Genomic DNA, 19,429 nt, shown 5'->3' with positions numbered 1-19,429 from the left:
GGTAGAGCATGGGAAGCTGAAAAGTCCTTGACTAGTGTAAACACCACCCAGCAACAACTAAAACATTGGTGTGCCATCAACGTTGTTCTCATCCTAAATCCAAAACACAGCACTGTACCAGCTACTAGGAAGGAAATTAACTCTACCCCTGCCAAAACCAGGACATGGTCCCTGATGATGATGATGGAGGGGGTGGTGGTGCCAGGCTGTTCCCGTGGCCCGTGTTAAAAAAGGAGGACTCAGGCTGTCTCCAGTATTTGCAAGCTCAGAGCAGCTTCAGCATCGCGCTGACGTGGCTGTGACTGGCCTCGCATGGGAGGCATGAAACGGGTGGGTTAAAGCACTGCCCCTGCTAAGGTTGGCCATTTTACTTGGGATTGCTGGGTCTGGAGGGCTTTGAGCATCATCTACAACCTTGGTGTGCGCATGAGCGTGGTGGGAGAAGGTCTACGTGGTTCGGTGGGTGGGGAGGACCGAGGACCTGAGGTGGAGCTGGGGTTTTTTGCTCCGTGCACCCTGGTGGGCACCTTCCTATCCCAATGGGACGCTCCGGCACTATTAGTGCCCTGCAGAGTAACTTCTAGGGCTTCTGGAAATATGGAAATAGTAGGACTGTGAGATTATTATAAGCATTAACATTTTATTTTAGTTTTGAACAAGTCAATTAAGTTACTGGAAATGGCTTGAGCAGTAATACTTGGCAGCGTGCAGCCACAACTTGTCATGTAATGGTTTTAATCTTATTTTTCAAGAACAGAGGGAGCAATGGTTTTCTAACTGACTGGAGCCAAAGCTGCGCTCACGTCTGTGTCTCTTCCATATCTCTCTGGGGTTTTGTTTGCACAATATTGTAGTGGATGTAGCAAACATATGGGGCTTAAATTCACTTAATAGTTGCAAGAAAATGAGTTTAAGGTTCTTATAGTATTAAGGTAGACATTTCCAAATTCGTTTTTAATGGAACATTTGTTCTCCAAAGATTATTACGCGCCATTAAGTCCCCTGCTGCCTGGTGCGTTCTCATGCCCTGGGATATTATTGCCAAGGGATATAAACATGTTTATGGGGCCGCTTTATTGAATGGTGAGATTAAATATACTAAACTTGAAAATGTCAATAGGAGCATGAGTGCTTTGTCATAAACCTTGTGCGAGAACATTAGGATGTAAATGTCATGCCACCATGTAAAACTGGTGCAAATCAAGTTGTGACCAGCTGAAAACTTTCCTCACCAGTACAGCAGCTGTAAATACTGGGATTTATCAGCATTAAATACGTAGATGGGAGCAGATAGTACATGGGTTTTTCCTTTCCCGGGAGGACTAGATGTGCCACGCAGGGGTCATAAAACAGCAAATTATGTTTTAATGCTTCTATATGACTGACGTGCATGGGAGTGGGTGTGGGCAAAGCTCCCACCCAGCTATAACGCTTCGTCTCACTGCAGGGCAGCGCTGTTGGGGGGACCCGGCTCTGCTCATTTTATATATAAAATGGGCAGCATTTTATTTTTTTATATATCTAAAAATGGGCAGCATTATCTATCTGTATATCTATATCTGTATATATATATCTGTATATATATATATATCTGTATATCACTCAACCCAGGAAAAAAAATAATCCCTGAATATGAGGGTAGAAAAAGCTCTGAGGTAACGACTTACGCACTGAGGTATATCTATATATAGATATATAATGGGCAGCACCAGACCTGCTCATCCCTCTTTGCATTGCTGTCGTTACCTTGGTGCACAAGCCTTGCAGAGCTTTTTCCACACTCAAAGTCAGGGATTTTTTTTTTTTTTCCCCCTGGGTTGAGTGATAAAATTAAGCGTCGGCTGCATAAACCTAGTGTTTTGCTGGTTTTATGCCAAAACTAGTTGAATTTGCTGGTTTAAAGGATCTGACTCCAAACCTGAGTTGGCTTTTGGGCTTCTTACCGACACGGGTGTGTGATATCTGAAGGCGCAGGGCTTGGCTGCCGGCGTGATCTGGGCTGTGTGTCCTTCCTGCGCAGGACCGACAGCCAGCCTGGATGGATACAAAGGCGTCGAGGGAGAGGAATTTGTCTTCGTCTGAGTAACAGGAGGAGTTAACAAGACCAGGCTTAATTCCTGCCACCATGTTGAAATGTGATGGGCGATAACATATATTTATGTGCCTCAGATAATTAGCCCCATCATAAATCTCAATAGCATATTTGCAGCCTTTTCTCGTTCCTTAATGATGGGGAACATTTTCTTTGTCTTGGGCTTATTTTGAATAATGAAGGAGGCTTTTTTTTCCGCCTCCCCAAACCCTTCCATAGTTAAAACCAAGCCCTGTGGTTGGTTTGGGTTTTGGGGGGCTGCATCCCCCGCTCTGGCCTGGTGGGCTGAGCTTTCGTGGTAGGAGAAACCCCGACCCTCGCATCTCCATGTGAGATAGTACATGCATATCGCCGTAAATCAGCTAGGGAGGGAGGTTTGGCGGTTACAGTGGGAGGAGGGTAGGGAGATGCAAAATGCGGTTTGTACTTTGGTGTTTCTGCTGTAGAGCAGGTCAAACACCGGCTGCGGGTGCTCTGAGCACCGTGGGGTCATGGCTACGTTATCTAGCTCGGAAGTGAAAACTGACGTCTCTATATAGCAGGTCTTGATAAGCTTGCTTTAATAGTGAGAAGGGTTTGGGTCAAAAATATCTGTATGAGGCTGTATAGGTTTTTTTATATAAAAGTGTGTGTGTATAAGCATATATACATGCATATATAAAATATCTGTATTGTATATAGAGATATATAAAAATTTGTATAGATAGACACATATAAAAATATATCAGGCTGTATAGATATTTTATATGTGTGTATATATGTACACACACATATATAAAATATCTATATCATATATAGAGATATAAAATATCTATAGCATATATATCTGTATATATACACATACACACATATATGTAAAAAAGAGAAATATATATCAGGCTGTATTGTTTTTATATATATAAAAAGAGATATCAATATGTCTATATCAGTCTGTGTAGTTTATATATATTTTTTTTTTAATATATGTATGGATGGATGTATCTATTTGGCTATATCAGGGCTGCAACCTGGAGGTGCAGTTGGGAGGTCTGGTCTAAACTGCGTTAGAAATTGTTAAATTTTAGGCCTGCAGAGGGAAGGAGAAATAGTTCCTGTAGCAACGTAGTGATGGAGGTGTGCTGGCTGGTGAGGAAACCCAAGGTGTGGTTACCTCTCTGGAAAAAGCGAGTTTATCTCTGCAGCTCACCTATGCTGACCCTTCGTGTGGTGGTTTAAAACAGGGTGGTGTTCGGCTTGATAGAACAAGGTTAATTAGCTATTACGGAAGAGGTATGGCTTCATTTGAAGGTTTAACTCCTGATCTCTTAGTAGATGCAAGGATGAGCGTGCTTTTTGCATTGCTCCCAAAGCTAAAGGAAGGAAACCCTCACCGTTTTGAGCCAACGTGTCTCAAGGGCTTTTCTGGGGGAAGCTCTGCCTTTTTGCTCTTCCAATCCAACACCAGATCTTCCATTCACCCGACGCTCACCTGGTGCGGGGTCTCTCATCCCATAACTGAGTCATCCCACCAGTCTGCACTGGGAACGGCTCTAAATGCGACTGTAGCTGCTGTAGGTGCTCTGTTATGGAAATATTCATCTTTATAGAGGTGCTTTGGGGACTCGCCCCTTAATCCAGCTCCTGTTCAAAGCGGTAGCTGCGATGCAGGCGTACGGGCGAGCGTGTTGCCATCTCCCCTGCTCCTGCAGCCATGCTGTGGCTGAGTACCAAGGTTTTTCCTGTGCCGAAGAGCGCAGGAAATTTTACAGTTAAAGTAATGTGGTTCATTTTAGAGTGCGTGTGCCTCGATTGGAGCGACCTATGGGTCTGTCACTCTTTACTTGCATAGCAGGTGCTGAGCGCGTTACGGGTGCTGCTTGTTTGCAGAGCTTGCGGCCTGGACTCATGAAAGGTCTTAATAATAATAATAAAAATCTCCAAACAAAAAACAACCAAGGAAAAGCAAAGCATGGCTATTTGGGGATGGGAGAAGCTTTGCTAGAGCTTAGACCTGCAACGCCGAGAGGCTGCAGACCCCCGTGCCTCACCTGTAGCTCTTCCGCCCCGCAGGCATTGACATCCTGAAGCTGGTGGCAGCCCAGGTGGGGAGCCAGTGGAAGGACATCTACCAGTTCCTGTGCAATGCCAGCGAGCGCGAGGTGGCGGCTTTCTCCAACGGCTACACGGCTGACCACGAGCGCGCCTACGCCGCCTTGCAGCACTGGACCATCCGCGGGCCTGAGGCCAGCCTGGCCCAGCTCATCAGTGCCCTCCGCCAGCACCGCCGCAACGACGTGGTGGAGAAGATCCGAGGCCTGATGGAGGACACCACGCCGGTAACGACAGGCTGGGCTTCACGCGCTCTTGTCTGATGTGGTGCACGTCTTGTTTGGCCATGGCAAGCATGTGGGTGCATGGGCTGTGGCATCAAGCTTAGCTAATATCCAAGTAGCTGGACTCCATCTCCCCCCAGAGCTCCTCAGAGGCTTATATTTAAGCTTTACATTGCTTCTGAGCAAAGCTTTGTCAAAGTTTGCTCAAAACCCTGTCAAAGTTTTGACAAGCTCTTGAGTCCCACGTGTTGTGGTTTGCATGTATCTTTGAAGGTCACCAGGAGGACCTGGTACTTGAGCCTTCGTGTTGGGGACGTGGAGGAAAAAGCATCCCCCTTTAAACTTGCTCTTAAATGCTATAACTAAATGCCCAGGATTTTGTGAGAAGGGCCAAGCATCCTTGAGCACTAAATGTTGCCGTTGTGGAGCAGCGAGTTGCTTCCTCCAGGGTGGTGACTGGTGGCATGGGGGAGTCCATGCGTGCTGTCCTCCAGAGTTGTTGCCCTTCTTTGGCAGCTCTGGCCTTAAAACAACCTGTCCTGTATTTTGGGAGAATAAATAAATTGCTGCAGGATATCCTGCAGTAGGGTCTCGGCTGGGTGTAAGTCGTCGGGAGGTGCCTCGGTGACCTTTGCAGTTTGTTTTGGCCACCCCTGCCTTACCTGTCAGTGTGCTTTCGGTTTTTTGGCTTTGATAATTCAGTGGTCTTCTGGAAGTGTTTGTATAGGTGATGGATGGGGCTTCTTCTGAACGTGGAAGCCAATGGGACAACACATGGATGGAGGTAGGGGCGGTCAAGGGAGGGCTCTTCCCCCTAAACCAGTTGGTGAAACATTTCCCATTGGCCTTAGCAGTGACCCAGACCCGAAGGGGAACAGGTGGGTGCCTGCAAACCTCCGTGGGCACTTGGTGGGGGCCTGACAAGGTGGACTTTCGTGTATAGCAAAGACTGTGGGGCAGAGCGTTTGTCAGGGCAGGGGATTCCCAAATCCCATTTTGACCATCCCAAACTTCCCCCTATAAAAGGGACCATGGTCCCTTCACCGTGTCGCATATCCCGTGTGATTTCATTTAGTGTACCCGAACATCTTGGTCCCTCATAACCATAGTGTGAAATCACAGGTTTCGATGCATTAGCAGGAGTCCTGGGCTTGTGTTTTTGAGAGACCCCGAGTCAGGTGTGTGCCAGGCATCACCCTGTGTGTCCTGCCCAAATTTTGGATAGGTCTGCTCTGCCAGCTGCCCTATCACTCCTGCTCCCATTCAGTTGCTGTTTTCTTTCTTCCAGCTCCTGGTGATTAAGCAGCATGTAGCTTTCTCATTTCCTACCATGCTCCAAGATATTTTTTTTTAATATCAAAGATGGAAAAAATGAAATGAAAAGCCTGAGACAAAGCTATGGTTTGGAAAAGAAGAGAGGCAGAGAAAATTGTCATTTTGCACATGTGAATTAAAGTTTCCAGTATGTGCAATGTCCCAGAAGGACACGTTGTCCTCTTGCTCTCCTGGAGCAGGTAGCAACCTCTGTCCTCCTAGTTACTGCTTTGACTTTGAATACTACAGCGCTGGGCTAGGACATCAGATAAAATGTGGGGCTTGTTCATCAGCACAACACCTAATTAACAGACTTGGGCTGTGTGGTGCTTAACGCTCCTGAACTGTTTTGGCCGAGACTATCAGGTGCTGCTTCTCAAACAGCACATAAAGGCAGGTGGTAGCTCCAGGAGGGGGATTTGTCAGGCGACCCGTTGGGCCAGTGGACACCCAAAGACAGAGTAACCACGAGCCATTTGCTCGCCTTAGGTGTGTGCCCATAACTGAAAATGCAGCGAGCAGATGCTCTGGAGAACGAGCAAACCCAAATCTTGTGGATACTTGTAGGCAAGTTGTCTTCTGGACTTCCCAATCAGCTCTCCTGGAGGATGTTTCGCTTTGTGTTTTTTAAAACTGTTGTGTTCCGCAGTGTCCAGCAGCACCTGGAACCTGGTGGTCCCCCGCGGCTTTCACTCATTTTCCTAGAAATTGGTAAAATTGGGTTGCTGATCTTTTGAGCAGGTGGCTCAAGTGGGTCCACATGAGAAACAGGGCTCATTTCAGCAAAGGAGGTGTTCTTAACAAATTCACCCAAGCTGGCACATCCTCCCCCGCCCTGTGCATCTGATCAGGCTTTTTTGGATGAGCAACCCTCATGATCAACCTTAGGTGTTGGCCATTCCTCTGCCCTGAAGGTCCTGGACCTGTGCTGAAGTGGCGCGTGGGATGTCAAAGCTCAAAAGCACCCCAGGGTGCAGATTCAGCGTGGCAGCACGCTGCATTTCTGCAAGGTATTACTTGCTGTAACCTGTCTGCCTCCTCTCCCTGAATTGTCTCCTGCACTGTGGATGCGGGTGGTGATGGAGTGGCCCTGGGAGGGATACCAAAAGCTGCTGGAAGTGGCTTGTGCAAGGGAGACCAAATCCCTGGAGCTTCGTGCTGGTGGCTGAGCTGCGTTGCAGCGGTCCAGACCATGAGCGGCCTGGGGAGCCAGTTGCTCAATGATGAGAGCAGGCGTTGAGGTCGTTTCGTTTGGGGTTTTTTTAATCTGCTGGTTGGAAAGCCTTTAATTAGAGCTAAGCCAAGTTTGGCTCTCGGTGGTTTGTCCGTCCAAACGCAGACAAATCAAGGCGGTTTCTCTCAATACCAAACTGGTTTCATCTGAAGGAGCAGGTTGCCCCATTGGTGGCAGGCCTGGGTGCTGTGCTGCACCTCTCCAGAAACTGGCCCTGCAAAAGCAGTCTTGCAAAAAAAAGAAAACAACAAAAAATAATAAAAAGAGCTTTTTTTGTGCTGTGGAGGGAGTGAGGACTCTCAGAAGCAATGCAAATGCATGTGTCCTCCCTGTGGCTAACGGCATAATGCCCTTGGAGTGACCTGAGCCAGCATTGAGCATCCAATGTGTGCCAGTGTGTCCTAGATAAGCATGGGAGGGATGTGTGGGTGGCTGTGCTGCCCGTGATGTCTTTGGCCCTGCCTGGCATCCCTGGGTGCAAAAGTGGGGGGTTTCCCCATCTCTCCCCACAGTCCTGTGTCATAAGAAAGCACCAACACCCCCAACTCGTAGGTAGAAATTATGTTATTGGGTGACATAGCTCTCAGACAGCAAATTGGTACCCTAAACCCAGACAGCCTCCCTTCGCCATCCCATCCCACCCGCTATCTCATCCTTGTCCCTGTGAAGCCTGCGGAGGCAAAGGTGCTCTCTCCCATAGTGCCCCATTCCCTCGGCAGCCTTTCAGGCTCCGAAATCCAAATATTTACAACCACCGATAGGAATAGGGGATTTAATGGGAGTCTCTGGAGCATTACGGTACATGGCAGGAACATTTTCCTTTGGGTAGGGGACAGCTCCGCTGAAGGCTCACTGGCTTTTTTAGCTGCAAGAGATTATGCTGGTTTTGCAGCGCGCTGAATGAATTTAGGTTAAAACGAGATTAGCCCTCTGAATCGCTTTGCTAGGGTTTTTTTGCAGCTGATCCAGAAAATACGGCGAGCGCAGCAGCTGTGGGAAGGTTTTTTGGGGTGCGTGTAACTCGCAGGGCTCTTGTTAAAGGCTGGCCCTGGCCAGGAACACTTCTCAGGCTCGAGGTTTGCAAAATCTCTCCCCTTGCGGGCAGGCTTGCCGGGCAGCGGCATGCGAGCCCGGGCACTGTTCAGCGAGCACAGGCACACCCCAAATTAGTGGTGCTGACAAAAACAAACAGAGGGTGGAAGAGGGAAAGGGAGAGGTTTTTCACTGCTATCCCAGCAAATTGCAATTCTCCGTTTTGGGGTTAAAAGCAGAAAAGTTCAGTGCAATGCAGGCACTGGGTAATGGGAGGGTTTTTTGGGGTGCATGACAGCATTTTGCAGATACCAAGGGTGTCTGTGCTCGCCCAGGCTGGCCTGGGGCATTGCTGGCACGGCTGGCCGCATTGGCTACCGTAAGTGTCCTATCGTGAGCAATGCTTTAAGCTCTTATCTTTTTATTTATGGCTCTGCTGGCCTCTGCTGAAATACTTCAGGGAATGGATGGAGGAGAAGCCTTGCTCAGGGCATTCAGCGGGACAGCCTCAGCAAAGCTTAAAAAAAAAAAAAATTAATAAGGGAGATGTTGAAAATGGAGAGGGGGAGGCTGCAGCCCCGAGCCCAACAAGATTTAGGTCCGTGGCTAATGGCATGCCACGGATAATCCCGTGAATCAGCAGATATGTCAAGGCTGGGTCTGGTGTGAGGTTAAGCCATGGGGTTTTCGGGGGGTGCCAGCGGAGAAAAGGATGTGAAAGCAGCCCCGTGTCCAGGCACGTGGCTGTGGCAGCGCCTTTTGGCTCCTTTTCTTCCTCTTTTGCAGGTCAAAACCCTGGGGGGGTCAAGAGCCTGGAGCAGTGTTCCCCAAATCCAGCCCCCAAAAGCCCATCCCCTTAATTTCCTCTTTTGGCAAAGCAGAACTGGGCTGGACCCAGTAATTAGCAATTAGTTTTGCATTGCGTTAACCTCACACGGCGGAGTGAGGATGAAGCTTTTGGGTGTATTTCCCAGCTGGGGGGCTGCGGTCTGAGGGCTGGGAAATGCCCAGGCAGCCAGGAAAATAAACAAAATTGCATGTAACTTTTCCTTCTGGACTTGCATCAGGCTTTATTTGAGGCATAAAGCTGAAGGATAAAGCGGCCAAAGCCCCAGGGAAGGAGTAGGGCTGGTTGGGTTTTGCTGGGGTGGGCATCACCGTTTTCCTGCAGGTTTGCTCTAAAGCATGAGTTGGTTTTCGGCAAACGAAAGCTGGGTTTGAACCAGACTGGAGAATGTGCAATAAACAAAAATTTAACGATTTATAAAGTAATACAAATATAAATAATATAAACACAAAAATATAAACTTTATAGTAGGTGCAGTTATATTTGAGGTTTCCGTGCTGTGGTAGCCTTGTGTCCTTGGGTCTGTGTATTTGCAGTGTATTGGGCTCGGGAGCGTAAGATGAAACTAGAAGATGGTGGGGTCAAAACAAGTCAAACTTGGTACTGACTTACTCAGCCTGTAGTTGAGTTTGGAAACTCTTCATCATGGCTTCATCAACTCTTCATCGTGGTTTGAGTTGAAAAAGTGGCTGGGTAAATCCATAGAAAGGAGAAGCCACCAAGAGCTTTCATGGAGACACCATCTCCTGCTGGAGAAGCACCTTGCCCACGCATGGCAGGGGCCAGTGGGGAAGAGCTGCTTCCTCCACGAGCAGCTGCGTTTTGGTCTTGGCGTCTAAACCCTCCCCAAACACAGCACTGCCCGTCCTGGACTGTGGTGAGGTTTGACTTGAGTAGCTCTTCTCCAAGGCTGCCTTGTAGTGAGGAACACCAGCTCCACCACAGCAGTGGTGGCCGAACGCTCTTCTGAAACCTGGCCAGTGAGGTGAAGACATTTGGCCTTTCCCACCCCAACCCAGGGTGCTGAGCACCCTCGTGCCCTTCCCATCCTGGCGAAGGGGTTGCCTCTTGCTCTGCAGCACGTGCACACCGTCACTGTGTCTCTCTGCCACCTTGGCAAGACCTCATGGCCTGGCCAGCAGTGTTTTCCCTTCCAAGGGTCTGCCTTGAAGGTGGACCCCCAAACACCATGTGCACCATGAAGCTGCTCATCTGGGCAGATCCTCCCTGCGCCTGCGGGGACTGTAGCAAGAGCATCCCCCCCCGACACCACCCTGCATCTGCAGCATCGCCCGTGTGGGGCTGCCGCCTGGCCCACCCTGCCTCATGTGCTGGGGTTTCTCCTCCCGCATCCCCTACGGAGCCGTAACAGACCTGGGAATAGGGCTGGTGTCAGCCAGGTGTCATGTTTCTGCAGGGAATCCGGGAAACCATGGCCTCGGTGCTAAATTTATCCTCAATCCCGAGAGGGTGTGCAGCCACCCTCTGCAGAGGTTGCTCTGACCCCACCTCCCTGCTGAATTTTCTCTTTTTTTTTTAAAAACCAGCAGTAGTTTGAGTCGTGTTTGTGTTGGGGCAAGAAAACCCAACCCAAGCATGGCTGCCCAAAGCCGGGCTGATGCAGCAGCAAACCTGCCACTGGCTTTTATTACCACCTGGTTGCTGCAGGAGGAATTACAGGAAAGTATTGCCCAAGGGAGGGGGTTGTTTTTTTTTTTAAATGCCTGTGGCTGCTCCTTCCTAACACTAGCACAGCAGCTGCAGTTTCTGTTTGTTCGAGTTGAGCTTTTATTGCGGTACAGTAAAACAAAGGCAGAAAATGGGACCAACGAGTTCAAACAGAGTTGTTGAGAGCAGCTGTGAAGAGAAAACAAAGCCAAGCCTCTGTCGTCTTCTGTCCCCCTTTCTCCCTTGCAGGAAGGACCTTGGGGCATCCTGAGCTGCTAAGAGCATCCTCCCAGATCCAAGAGGATGTCGGTGCTTGAGCCGCATCCTAAAGGGCTGCGAGTACCCAGGCGCCTTTAGGATTTTTTTTTTTTTTTTTTTTTTTGGCATTGCAAACCTCTTGCTGCAGTGCTCAAAATAAAAAAAAAAAAAAAAAAAAAAATTGGCGGAGCGCCCCAGTATGACTGACCCGTGCTCGGTCGCGGGAGGCTGCTGATGCGTCAAAGCCGCCGCAGCGCCTTTGGTTTTCACGCTGGACCGTGCATCTAACAGTCTCCCATGTGTCTTGTCCGTGCAGGTGCAAATGCAGCCTCAGTGGCAAGCGCAGGACCCCTGTAACGACGACGGAAAGGTGAGAAATGTGGTGGCTCTGGAAAGGCAAAAGAACTTCAGAGGGGATTTTTGTTTTTTCCAGCCAGAGCTCGGTTTCGCTCGAGCACCGCCGTTCTTAAAAATAGGGATGGCCAAGGTGGTTTCAAGCAAATGAGTCACGGGCTATGAATAGTGTATTTTTACACCTATTCCACAGGCTTCACCTCGCAGCAACCTTTTGCTTTCCCCGGCCTTTCAAAACCCTCATTCCCACTCGCTTTCTTCCCGCTGTTTAAATATTAACACGCATCCGAGCATCCTGTTTGCTTTGCCTCAAGCTCGCAACCATTCAGCTATTTGGAAAGCTTTGGGCTCCCGGGACGCCTACAGTCAAATAACCTCGGGTGATTTTTTTTTTCCTAGCATGCTTTAGCAGCTGTTTAATTAAACTCCAAATGACTTGCACACTTCTGGGAAGGGTTTTACCCCTCTGCTGGGAAGGCAGAGCCAGGGCAGCCGTCTGTTCCCTGCCCTCCCTGTAATTGCTCCTCAGCCGTCGGGCCTCTTTTTGGAAATTGGGAGTTGGGTTTGCGGCTGGGTATTAAATAGATGAGTTGCACGGGGAAAAACTAAGCCCTAAAGCCTGTTTGTTTGTTGTTGTGGTGGGGTTTTTTAGGGGAAATCGGAGCGTGTTGCAATTTGGAAAGCGGCCAGCCGCTGTTCTGGTCCTTCCCTTGCTTTTCCCCCGTTAATGGCAATAGGCTGATTCTCGTCGATGAGCTGTATTGGAAAGGGAGTTTCAGAGGAGAAGGCAGATTCTTTTAATTAAAAATTAAAGCTGACTTTTATTTTTAACATGCCTATTGTGTAACATGCCGAGCTAGAACAAATCCTCTCCTGTTTATTTTCAACAGGGGGGGGGAAACCCCTTTTATTCTACCAGGAACAGGCTTCAATGTTAATTTAATGTGAACTAATGGGCGTCTCAGCAGACATGTGATTTGTGGGTGGCGAATTCCTCGACACGGATGAGGAATGCGCAGGCACATCCATGCCGGCGCGGAGGTGGCTCAGCAGCTCCCTGTCCCACAGCCTTTAATCCGAATTTTGCATTTTAATCCCTGGGTAGTAGGCAAAAGCGTGTTAGCAGGAATAGCCTGGTCTTCCCTCTGCGAGAGGAGAAAACAGGGTTGTGAAATGCTGTTGGGAGAGTGGGTTGGATGTGGACAGGACTTGCAGTTCTGCTCTGTGGCAGGTCGAGCAGGGATGCAGGGTTTGGGAAGAAGTTAAATATTAAGTGGTCCTTAAAGCAACCTGCTTGGGGGGACCTGGTGACCTGCAGAGGTGCCCGAGCTGCCGGCCAGGGGTGTGGGGACATAGCCCCAAGCCTCTCATCCCTGTGGGGAATGGGAACCAGAAATGCTCTGCTGGAGGTTTGCACCCCAAGGGGATGCTGAGAGACGGAGGAGGGTAGATAACATTGGCTGCTGCTGTGCAGGTAGGAAGGAGATGCAAGAAGGAAGATGCAGAGCACGGTCAAGTTAGGAAGTGGGCTCACACCGGCACCCAAATGGTGCCACAGCACAGCGTGTCCCAGCAGAGCTTGCTGCTCCCTGTGTCTTCGGGACCGCGGAGCCAAACACTTGCCCTTGGCCCACATCAGGGTAGCAAAAAACAAAGGCACTGGGGTGGTGCTGTGGTGTCAGCGCCAGCCCCTGCTTGTCCTTCCTGGCCCTGGACTCAGGGTCAGGTGGGATGGATTTCTCCATCACGCATTAATGGGGTGCTCACGGGAGCAGGGTCAAGATGGGGCAAACAAATTATTAACTTGAAGTATTACCAGTGTAGCTGGTAACAGGAGCATGCTGCAGTGGAGACCTCTGATGGGTCTTGCAGCTCTCGCCCTGCAGCCTCAGCACCGGTTGGAGGCATGGAGCCGGGCTATGCCTTGCTCTTAGGAAACGATAGCTGTGGAGCAGGTTTTTTGGAGGCATGGAGCCGGGCTATGCCTTGCTTTTAGGAAATGATAGCTGTGGAGCAGGTTTTTGGGGGGGGCTTACCTGCTTGGGTATTATCACCCTTAGCCCCCAAGAGTGGTACTTCAGGCTTTAATAACGTGAAAGTGAGAAGGAAAATGAAGTTAAAATGCTCTGCTGTGGTTGCATGCACCATCCACGTGCTGCGGTTGCTCCTACCAAGAGTGGGGGTTGCATTACCCCTCCTGGCTGTTGAGCACTGGCGTGCCAAATGCTAGCTTGATGGCCACCCCGGGTCACCTCCGGTGCCCGTTCTGGGTCAGCAGGTCCCCTGGGAGGAGGCGGCCACCCGAATGCGGGGACCGCTCACCAAAGATGGGCTGGGGCATGTTGAAAACCGCTGCAAAACCCCATCAGGATGGTTTTGAGCACGGGCCCGTTGTGTAGCATCCCCTCCAAGTTAACTTTCCCTCTCTTTCCTCCCCCCCAGCTGGAAGCTGACAGACTGGCGCTGCCGGTGAGCCCCAGCCCGCTCAGCCCCGCGCCCAGCCCCAGCCCCAAGCCCCCCGAGGCGGCCGTGCTCACTGTGGAGCCCTCTCCTTCAGAGAAGAAATGCTTCTTTGTCGACGAAGCGGAGCCCCTCCTGCGGTGCGACTCGACCTCCAGCGGCTCCTCCGCGCTCAGCCGGACAGGCTCTTTTATTACCAAAGGTACCAAAATCAGCCCAGGGGGGGGGAGCAGGAGGACCAAAGGGGATACCACGGTGTGTCCCCTGCGGTCAGCACACGTGGCAGAGCTGCCGAACATGGTATCATTAAAGTAAATAACTGGGAAAACTGGCTCTCCAGGATACATTTATCACATCCTCATTTCAGACCAGAATATCCTGTTAGCAAAGACGATACAGATTTGAGAGGGAAAAACACCTTTAAAGGCTTTTAACTCTTTGAAGTGCTGCCAGAGAAGTTGTAGCACCCCTGGATGTTTGGGGGGGTTTCTCCTGACTTTTGGCTGTTGTGTTGGCCTGTGTGTTATTGCTGTGAGATGAAACCAGAAAAATGTCATTTCAAGATTGAATTTTTCTTTTTCCACCCTTGGTCCTGCTTGCTGCAGCATGTGACTTGAGATGTAAATCACCATTAGTCACCCCCCCCTTTTTTGAGGGTGTTTAACTTACTGCATTTAACTTGCTGCATTTAATCTTCTTTCACTTCTGATGAAGGTGAAACACTGAGCTCAGTCAATCTACTGAATTTATACCTGGGTGTGGAAATGAAGCTGACCCAACGAAAACAGCTCAAAAGAGCAGAATTCAGCTTTTTTGGCTCCCCTCCTGCCTTCACTTTTCCGTATTGGCCATTCAGCATTTATAAATGCTGTGTTTGCTCTAGTGGGATCCTGGATTAGGTACCTCAGCAGCACTGGCTTCTCCATCTTCTCCCCTCCACATCACTCATCGTCCTCCACCTTTTCCCTCGGTTCTCCTTGTGACGTGTCCCTCTCCAGAGGCGGCACCAGGGGATGGACTGAGGTCTCCAAGCAGAACAAGCCCTGGTTAGCAGAGGTTTCTTGAGGGGTTTCTTGACCACCCTCTCCTTTCCTCCTACAGAAAAGAAGGACACCGTCCTGCGCCAGGTGCGCTTGGACCCTTGCGACCTGCAGCCCATCTTCGACGACATGCTGCACATCCTCAACCCTGAGGAGCTCCACGTGATAGAGGAGATCCCGCAGGCTGAAGACAAGCTGGACAGGCTATTTGAGATCGCTGGAGTCAAGAGCCAGGAAGCCAGCCAGACCCTCCTGGACTCTGTCTATAGCCACCTTCCCGACTTACTGTAGGCACTGGGTCACCACGCACTCTCTGAATATCTGCTAGAGCTAGCTTGGCACTCGTTAAGATGACCGACAATACACAGGCGGGTTTTGTTGTAGAATAGATGGCCAGTATTTTCGTTGAGGTGTCCTTCGTTTCTGGAGGGGGGGCAGTTTGCCAGCGTTGCACCCCTCCACCTTAACTCTATCGCTCAGTCCAAGTCTTTGCACCCTCTGCCCGCTTCCCGAGCATCTCTTCTCCTTGTTCTCATTCCAATCAGATCAGTCGATGCACTTTAAAAAAAAAAAAAAAATGCAGTTAACAAACTAAAAGACCACGAATCTGGTGTAATTTAACACATCGAATTGGGGATTGCTCTGTAACCCACTTCTTCTGTCAAAGCTGTCGCTCGGAGTGACCGTCTCCCACCACCTCCCTTCGCCTCGGAGCGGTAAATGGCAAAAACGCAAAAAAACCCCAATCGTTGCTGGTTACCGTCTCTTAACGCAGCTAAGCTTCCCACCCGAGCTGACTTTTTTTTTTAATGTACTATTGTATAGCTCATATCCATTGCTGAGATTTTACTAGCACGGTTATTTATTGTATGGTTTTCACCCGGACAATGCATCGCGCTCCTATAAGCTAAAGCAGAAGCGCTTTAAACGCAAAGAAAAGGGTCAGCCCCACCAACCTTCGAGGCGATGAAAAGGTCCTTTGCCTTCAGTTGAATGTAAGGAGTTATCTTGCCCTTGCCGCTTGCGGGATCGGTGGGGCCGCGAAGGGAGCCGGTGCTGGACGTGGGGAGGCGAAGGCGGCCGCTGGTGGTCCTGCTCTCCTCGTGGTGTAAGACTTAAACCAAGCTATGCTTTTACACTCGTGTCTCTTGTTTTTTATACAGACGTGGCCGATAGAGTCTCCAAAGACCTTACCCGGTCTTAATAGTCTCTTCAAATCACACTTCACTTTTTATTAAAAGAGGTTGGGGGGTGGGGGAAAAAAGCTGCATCATAAGAAGTCTGTCTGATTATATTTGCAACTATTACGCTCCCATAACGAACAGTCTGTACTACACTCAATTTGAAGAAATCATGATATGAGGGTGGCATGTGCCACCCCGTGGGAAGGGGTGGGAGTGGGGAAAGAGGGGAATGAATTGAAAAATTGCCTTCCAGTGTACTAATTTATTAATAAATACTAGGTGTTTGTTACTTGACATGATTCTACGTTAACCTCCTTAACACCTGTCTCTGCTCGGGGACACCTGGGTTGGAGCACGGGCTGCTCAGGGTGCCTGTGGGGGATGAAGAGGGAGATTTGGGGGTTTGGGGGTGGTGAGGGAGTTGTCTCGTTTAGCTTTGAGGCCAAAATGTGATTGCTTTCTGCTGACAACACTGCCCTGAGTTCCCACAGTTGCTGCTGGAGCTCTGCAGCTGGCGGGGGGGGATGCTTCCCCACGGGGCAGGTCCCCACACTGAGTCGGGGTGGGGGGACGTGTTAATCCCCGTAGTGGTGAGCAGATCAGATGGCTGACTGGGGCTTCCAGGGTTGGCTTTTGCAAGCTCTCAAAGGCTTTGCAGGCATTTTGGGGGGGCTGAAGTATTAATTTTCCAGGATGCAGCTGCTGTGCTGAGTCACTCCTGAGTGAAGGTCTTGCAGTCACAGCGTTTCTCTTGCCCTGTTAAGTTACCGATGTCCTTAAAAATCTCTGCTTCCAAATAATTCATCCCTTGTTATTCTGTCTACAAATGGAAGCCTTAAATGGGACAAATGCTTCTGGTTTATAGTACTGTCATTTTGTATTACTTAACTCCAGGGTGTTTTCTGCTAACTAGGGTGCTGTGTTTTCCTTCTGGCTGGCATTGAAATTTGCTGTTAACAGGGCTATACATAGGTACAGGATTAAAACTTTTCAACACATGGACAGATGAAATACAGTGTGAAATAGCAAGAGCCTTTGTTGGGAGCTCTGGGGTGGGGTTTTCCCTGGCTGGCAATGAAGCATTGAGCTCTCGGTGGCTGCAACACGTCTTCAAAACATCACAAAGAAATGGTGAGCGTGGCTCGTGTGCCTGGCTTAGACCAGGTTGCTAAAAGCAGTATTTTGAGGTGGAGCCCAGTACCACCCTGTTGGCAGGTAGGGTTTTTTTATCTTCGTGTTGGGAGCGGTGGTGGTTGCTGTCAATCTGCCTGGGCAAGAACTGGCAAGGGAGGGAAGGCGTGCTATCATGGGCTCAATCAATAGCTTAAGGCAAGCACGAACCGCCGGGTTTAAATTATCCTTAGCAGGCTCTCGGAGTGAGTTCAGCTGGGAAGTTGGGGATTTGTCCTTTTCTGATGGTCCAGGTTCTCCCAGGTAAACTCATGGGTCGTAAGCACCAGAGCCATCGTGCCACCCCCCAGGGCACCGCCGGCCCCATCCCGCAGCTCCGCTTCTCATCCTGGCAGCCACTTGCATTTTCTGATGGGCTTTGAAGGTAAAGCAAGAAAAAACCACCAATGGTCCTGGGAAGAGGATTTAGCAGCCAGCTGAAGAAAGGCCACGAAGGAGGCATGTTGTGGAGGTGCCCTGGCTAGGAGATGCCGAGGAAGCACGAGGAAGCTGTAAAAGTGGGCACAGGTGGGTCCCCAGGGTGGTGGGATGCGTTTAACTCATCTTGGTGGCAGGTCACGGGACAGGCCAAGATTTGGGCAATCCTTGGCTCCCTCTGTGCTGTGCATAACTTCCAGCATCACTCCCTCCTTTGCTTGCACCTGGATGTTGGTCTTGTCCCTGGTTCCATCCCTTCCTATTTCTGAGCTGTGACCTCTAAGCAGCCCTTTGCTTTATGCATATGTATGCGTGAGCATAATATTTATTTTATATAATTATATTACATATAGAATTATATAATTATAGAACTGTAAAATAAATTGTATTCATTACTATTTATATAGAAATATTGTCTAAAATGTATTATTTGAATATAATATATATTTTATATTTTTATATGTACATATGAATATCTTATGTGTCTGGGGGTGTGCAGGGGAAATGTCTGAGAGCAGCTGAGCCACACGTACAGGCAGGGTATTTCCTGGCAGCGTGGGAGGTGTGTGGAGCCGCAAGCCCAGCATCCCCATCCTTCTTCTGAGCCAGCTCTCTTACACCTTAACAAAATAAACCAGGCGGGTAGGATCGATGGGTTCATGACCTGGGTGCATAGCTCCATGGGGGGGGAACGACTGTCCTTGCCCTCGTACGTGGCTTATTTGAGGCATCGAGGGCAATGCGCAAACCTTGCACACCGCAACACTGGTTGTGTGCAACTCAAATGGGTGAAGTCGTTGGCTAAATAGATTTAGCAAGGTAAAGCTCTGAATATAAAGACCTTGATAAATATATGCATGAAAATTGCTGTTGATGAAGATGCTGGCCAGCAGCTCAGGCAGGGACTTCGTGGGGTTTCCTAAACTTACACCAACCTTTCTGCGGATTTAGGTGCTGTTACAGCCGGGCAAGTTCTCATCTCTGTTCTTTAGGTGCCTAAAATGCTCTTGGAGTGTCTGGCTCTGAAGTCACTTAAGCGATGTTCCTCTCTCTGCTTCTCAGATTTGCTTTGGCTCCATGATTAACCCGTAATAGTGATCTAATTCAAAATCAGAAGCTAGTCTTTCCTCTGATATTTTTTGGGAGGAAAAAGATTTATAAGTTTATAAAATATTGCAACCCTGTGAGTTTTATTTTTTCTTTTTAATTTTTTTAAATTTCTTTCTAATTTTTCTTTATTCCTTCTTTGGTTTTTTCTTCTTATTTTCCTGATGCTAAAGAAGGAACTCTCTTGCTTAGGGCATGACTGAAACCTTGTTAACCCCCACATAAACTCACAGTGGGTGATCTACAGACACAAATGCACAAATTATGGCACTTTCCCTTTGGGTTTTATCTTCCCCGGATGCGTGTGAGTCCCTAACCTAGGGACCTCACCCTGGGGATGGCTGGGAAAGGTGTGGAGCTGGAGAAGAGCCCTAGGATTGACCCTTTTTAGTCCTAACATTGGGAATAAGCTGCCCTGCACAGGCAGGAGCTCCTTGGTCAGCAGCAGCAGGTGTTGGTGGGGAGCTGAGGCAGGCAGGGCTCCTGCCCAAATTTTTGTAAAAAAAGTGGATGGTTAGACCACAGGGGAGGACTGGGGAGATGTACATTTAGGCCCTCCTTAGCCCAAGGGGGGGTGACTTAATAATGTCCAGGCCAGGCATCCTCTTGTTTTCCTCTGGCAATCTTTTACCCTTGCAGGTCCATGGATCCAGCTTCAGCGCCAGGAGGGGAAAATGCCCTATTTATTGTTAGGAAACGTCGTCATTCTTCAGCTCACCTCATCCCTAACCTCAAAACACCTTCTGTCCAAGATGAAAGACTTCTGTTTTGCTGTAAAAATCAGGCATGGTGTCTTGTTTTATCATAGAATCATAGAATAGTTTGGGTCGGAAGGGATCTCTAAAGGTCATCTAGTCCAACCCCCCTGCCGTGGGCAGGGACATCTGCAACTAGAGCAGGTTGCTCAGAGCCCCATCCA

At 49.2% G+C, this 19,429-nt stretch overlaps 1 protein-coding gene across 1 annotated transcript in view; it reads left to right on the top strand.

The window, feature by feature from the left end:
* Nucleotides 1-16,089, top strand: part of TNFRSF21 (TNF receptor superfamily member 21) — a 30,895-nt gene extending 14,806 nt beyond the window's left edge. Inside the window, exons 3-6 of the mRNA XM_009288986.1 lie at nucleotides 4,142-4,407; nucleotides 11,074-11,127; nucleotides 13,554-13,773; nucleotides 14,673-16,089. Coding sequence (XP_009287261.2) covers nucleotides 4,142-4,407; nucleotides 11,074-11,127; nucleotides 13,554-13,773; nucleotides 14,673-14,902 — 770 coding nt within the window. The 3' untranslated portion in view covers nucleotides 14,903-16,089. The remainder of the gene's footprint in view (nucleotides 1-4,141; nucleotides 4,408-11,073; nucleotides 11,128-13,553; nucleotides 13,774-14,672) is intronic.
* The last annotated feature ends 3,340 nt before the right edge of the window (nucleotides 16,090-19,429 follow it).

Source organism: Aptenodytes forsteri, unplaced genomic scaffold (genome assembly GCF_000699145.1).
Source record: "Aptenodytes forsteri isolate BGI_AS27 unplaced genomic scaffold, ASM69914v1 Scaffold57, whole genome shotgun sequence".
NCBI classification, from domain to species: domain Eukaryota; kingdom Metazoa; phylum Chordata; class Aves; order Sphenisciformes; family Spheniscidae; genus Aptenodytes; species Aptenodytes forsteri.
Note: the sequence above shows the minus strand (reverse complement) of the source record. Positions and strands in the feature narration are given on the sequence as shown.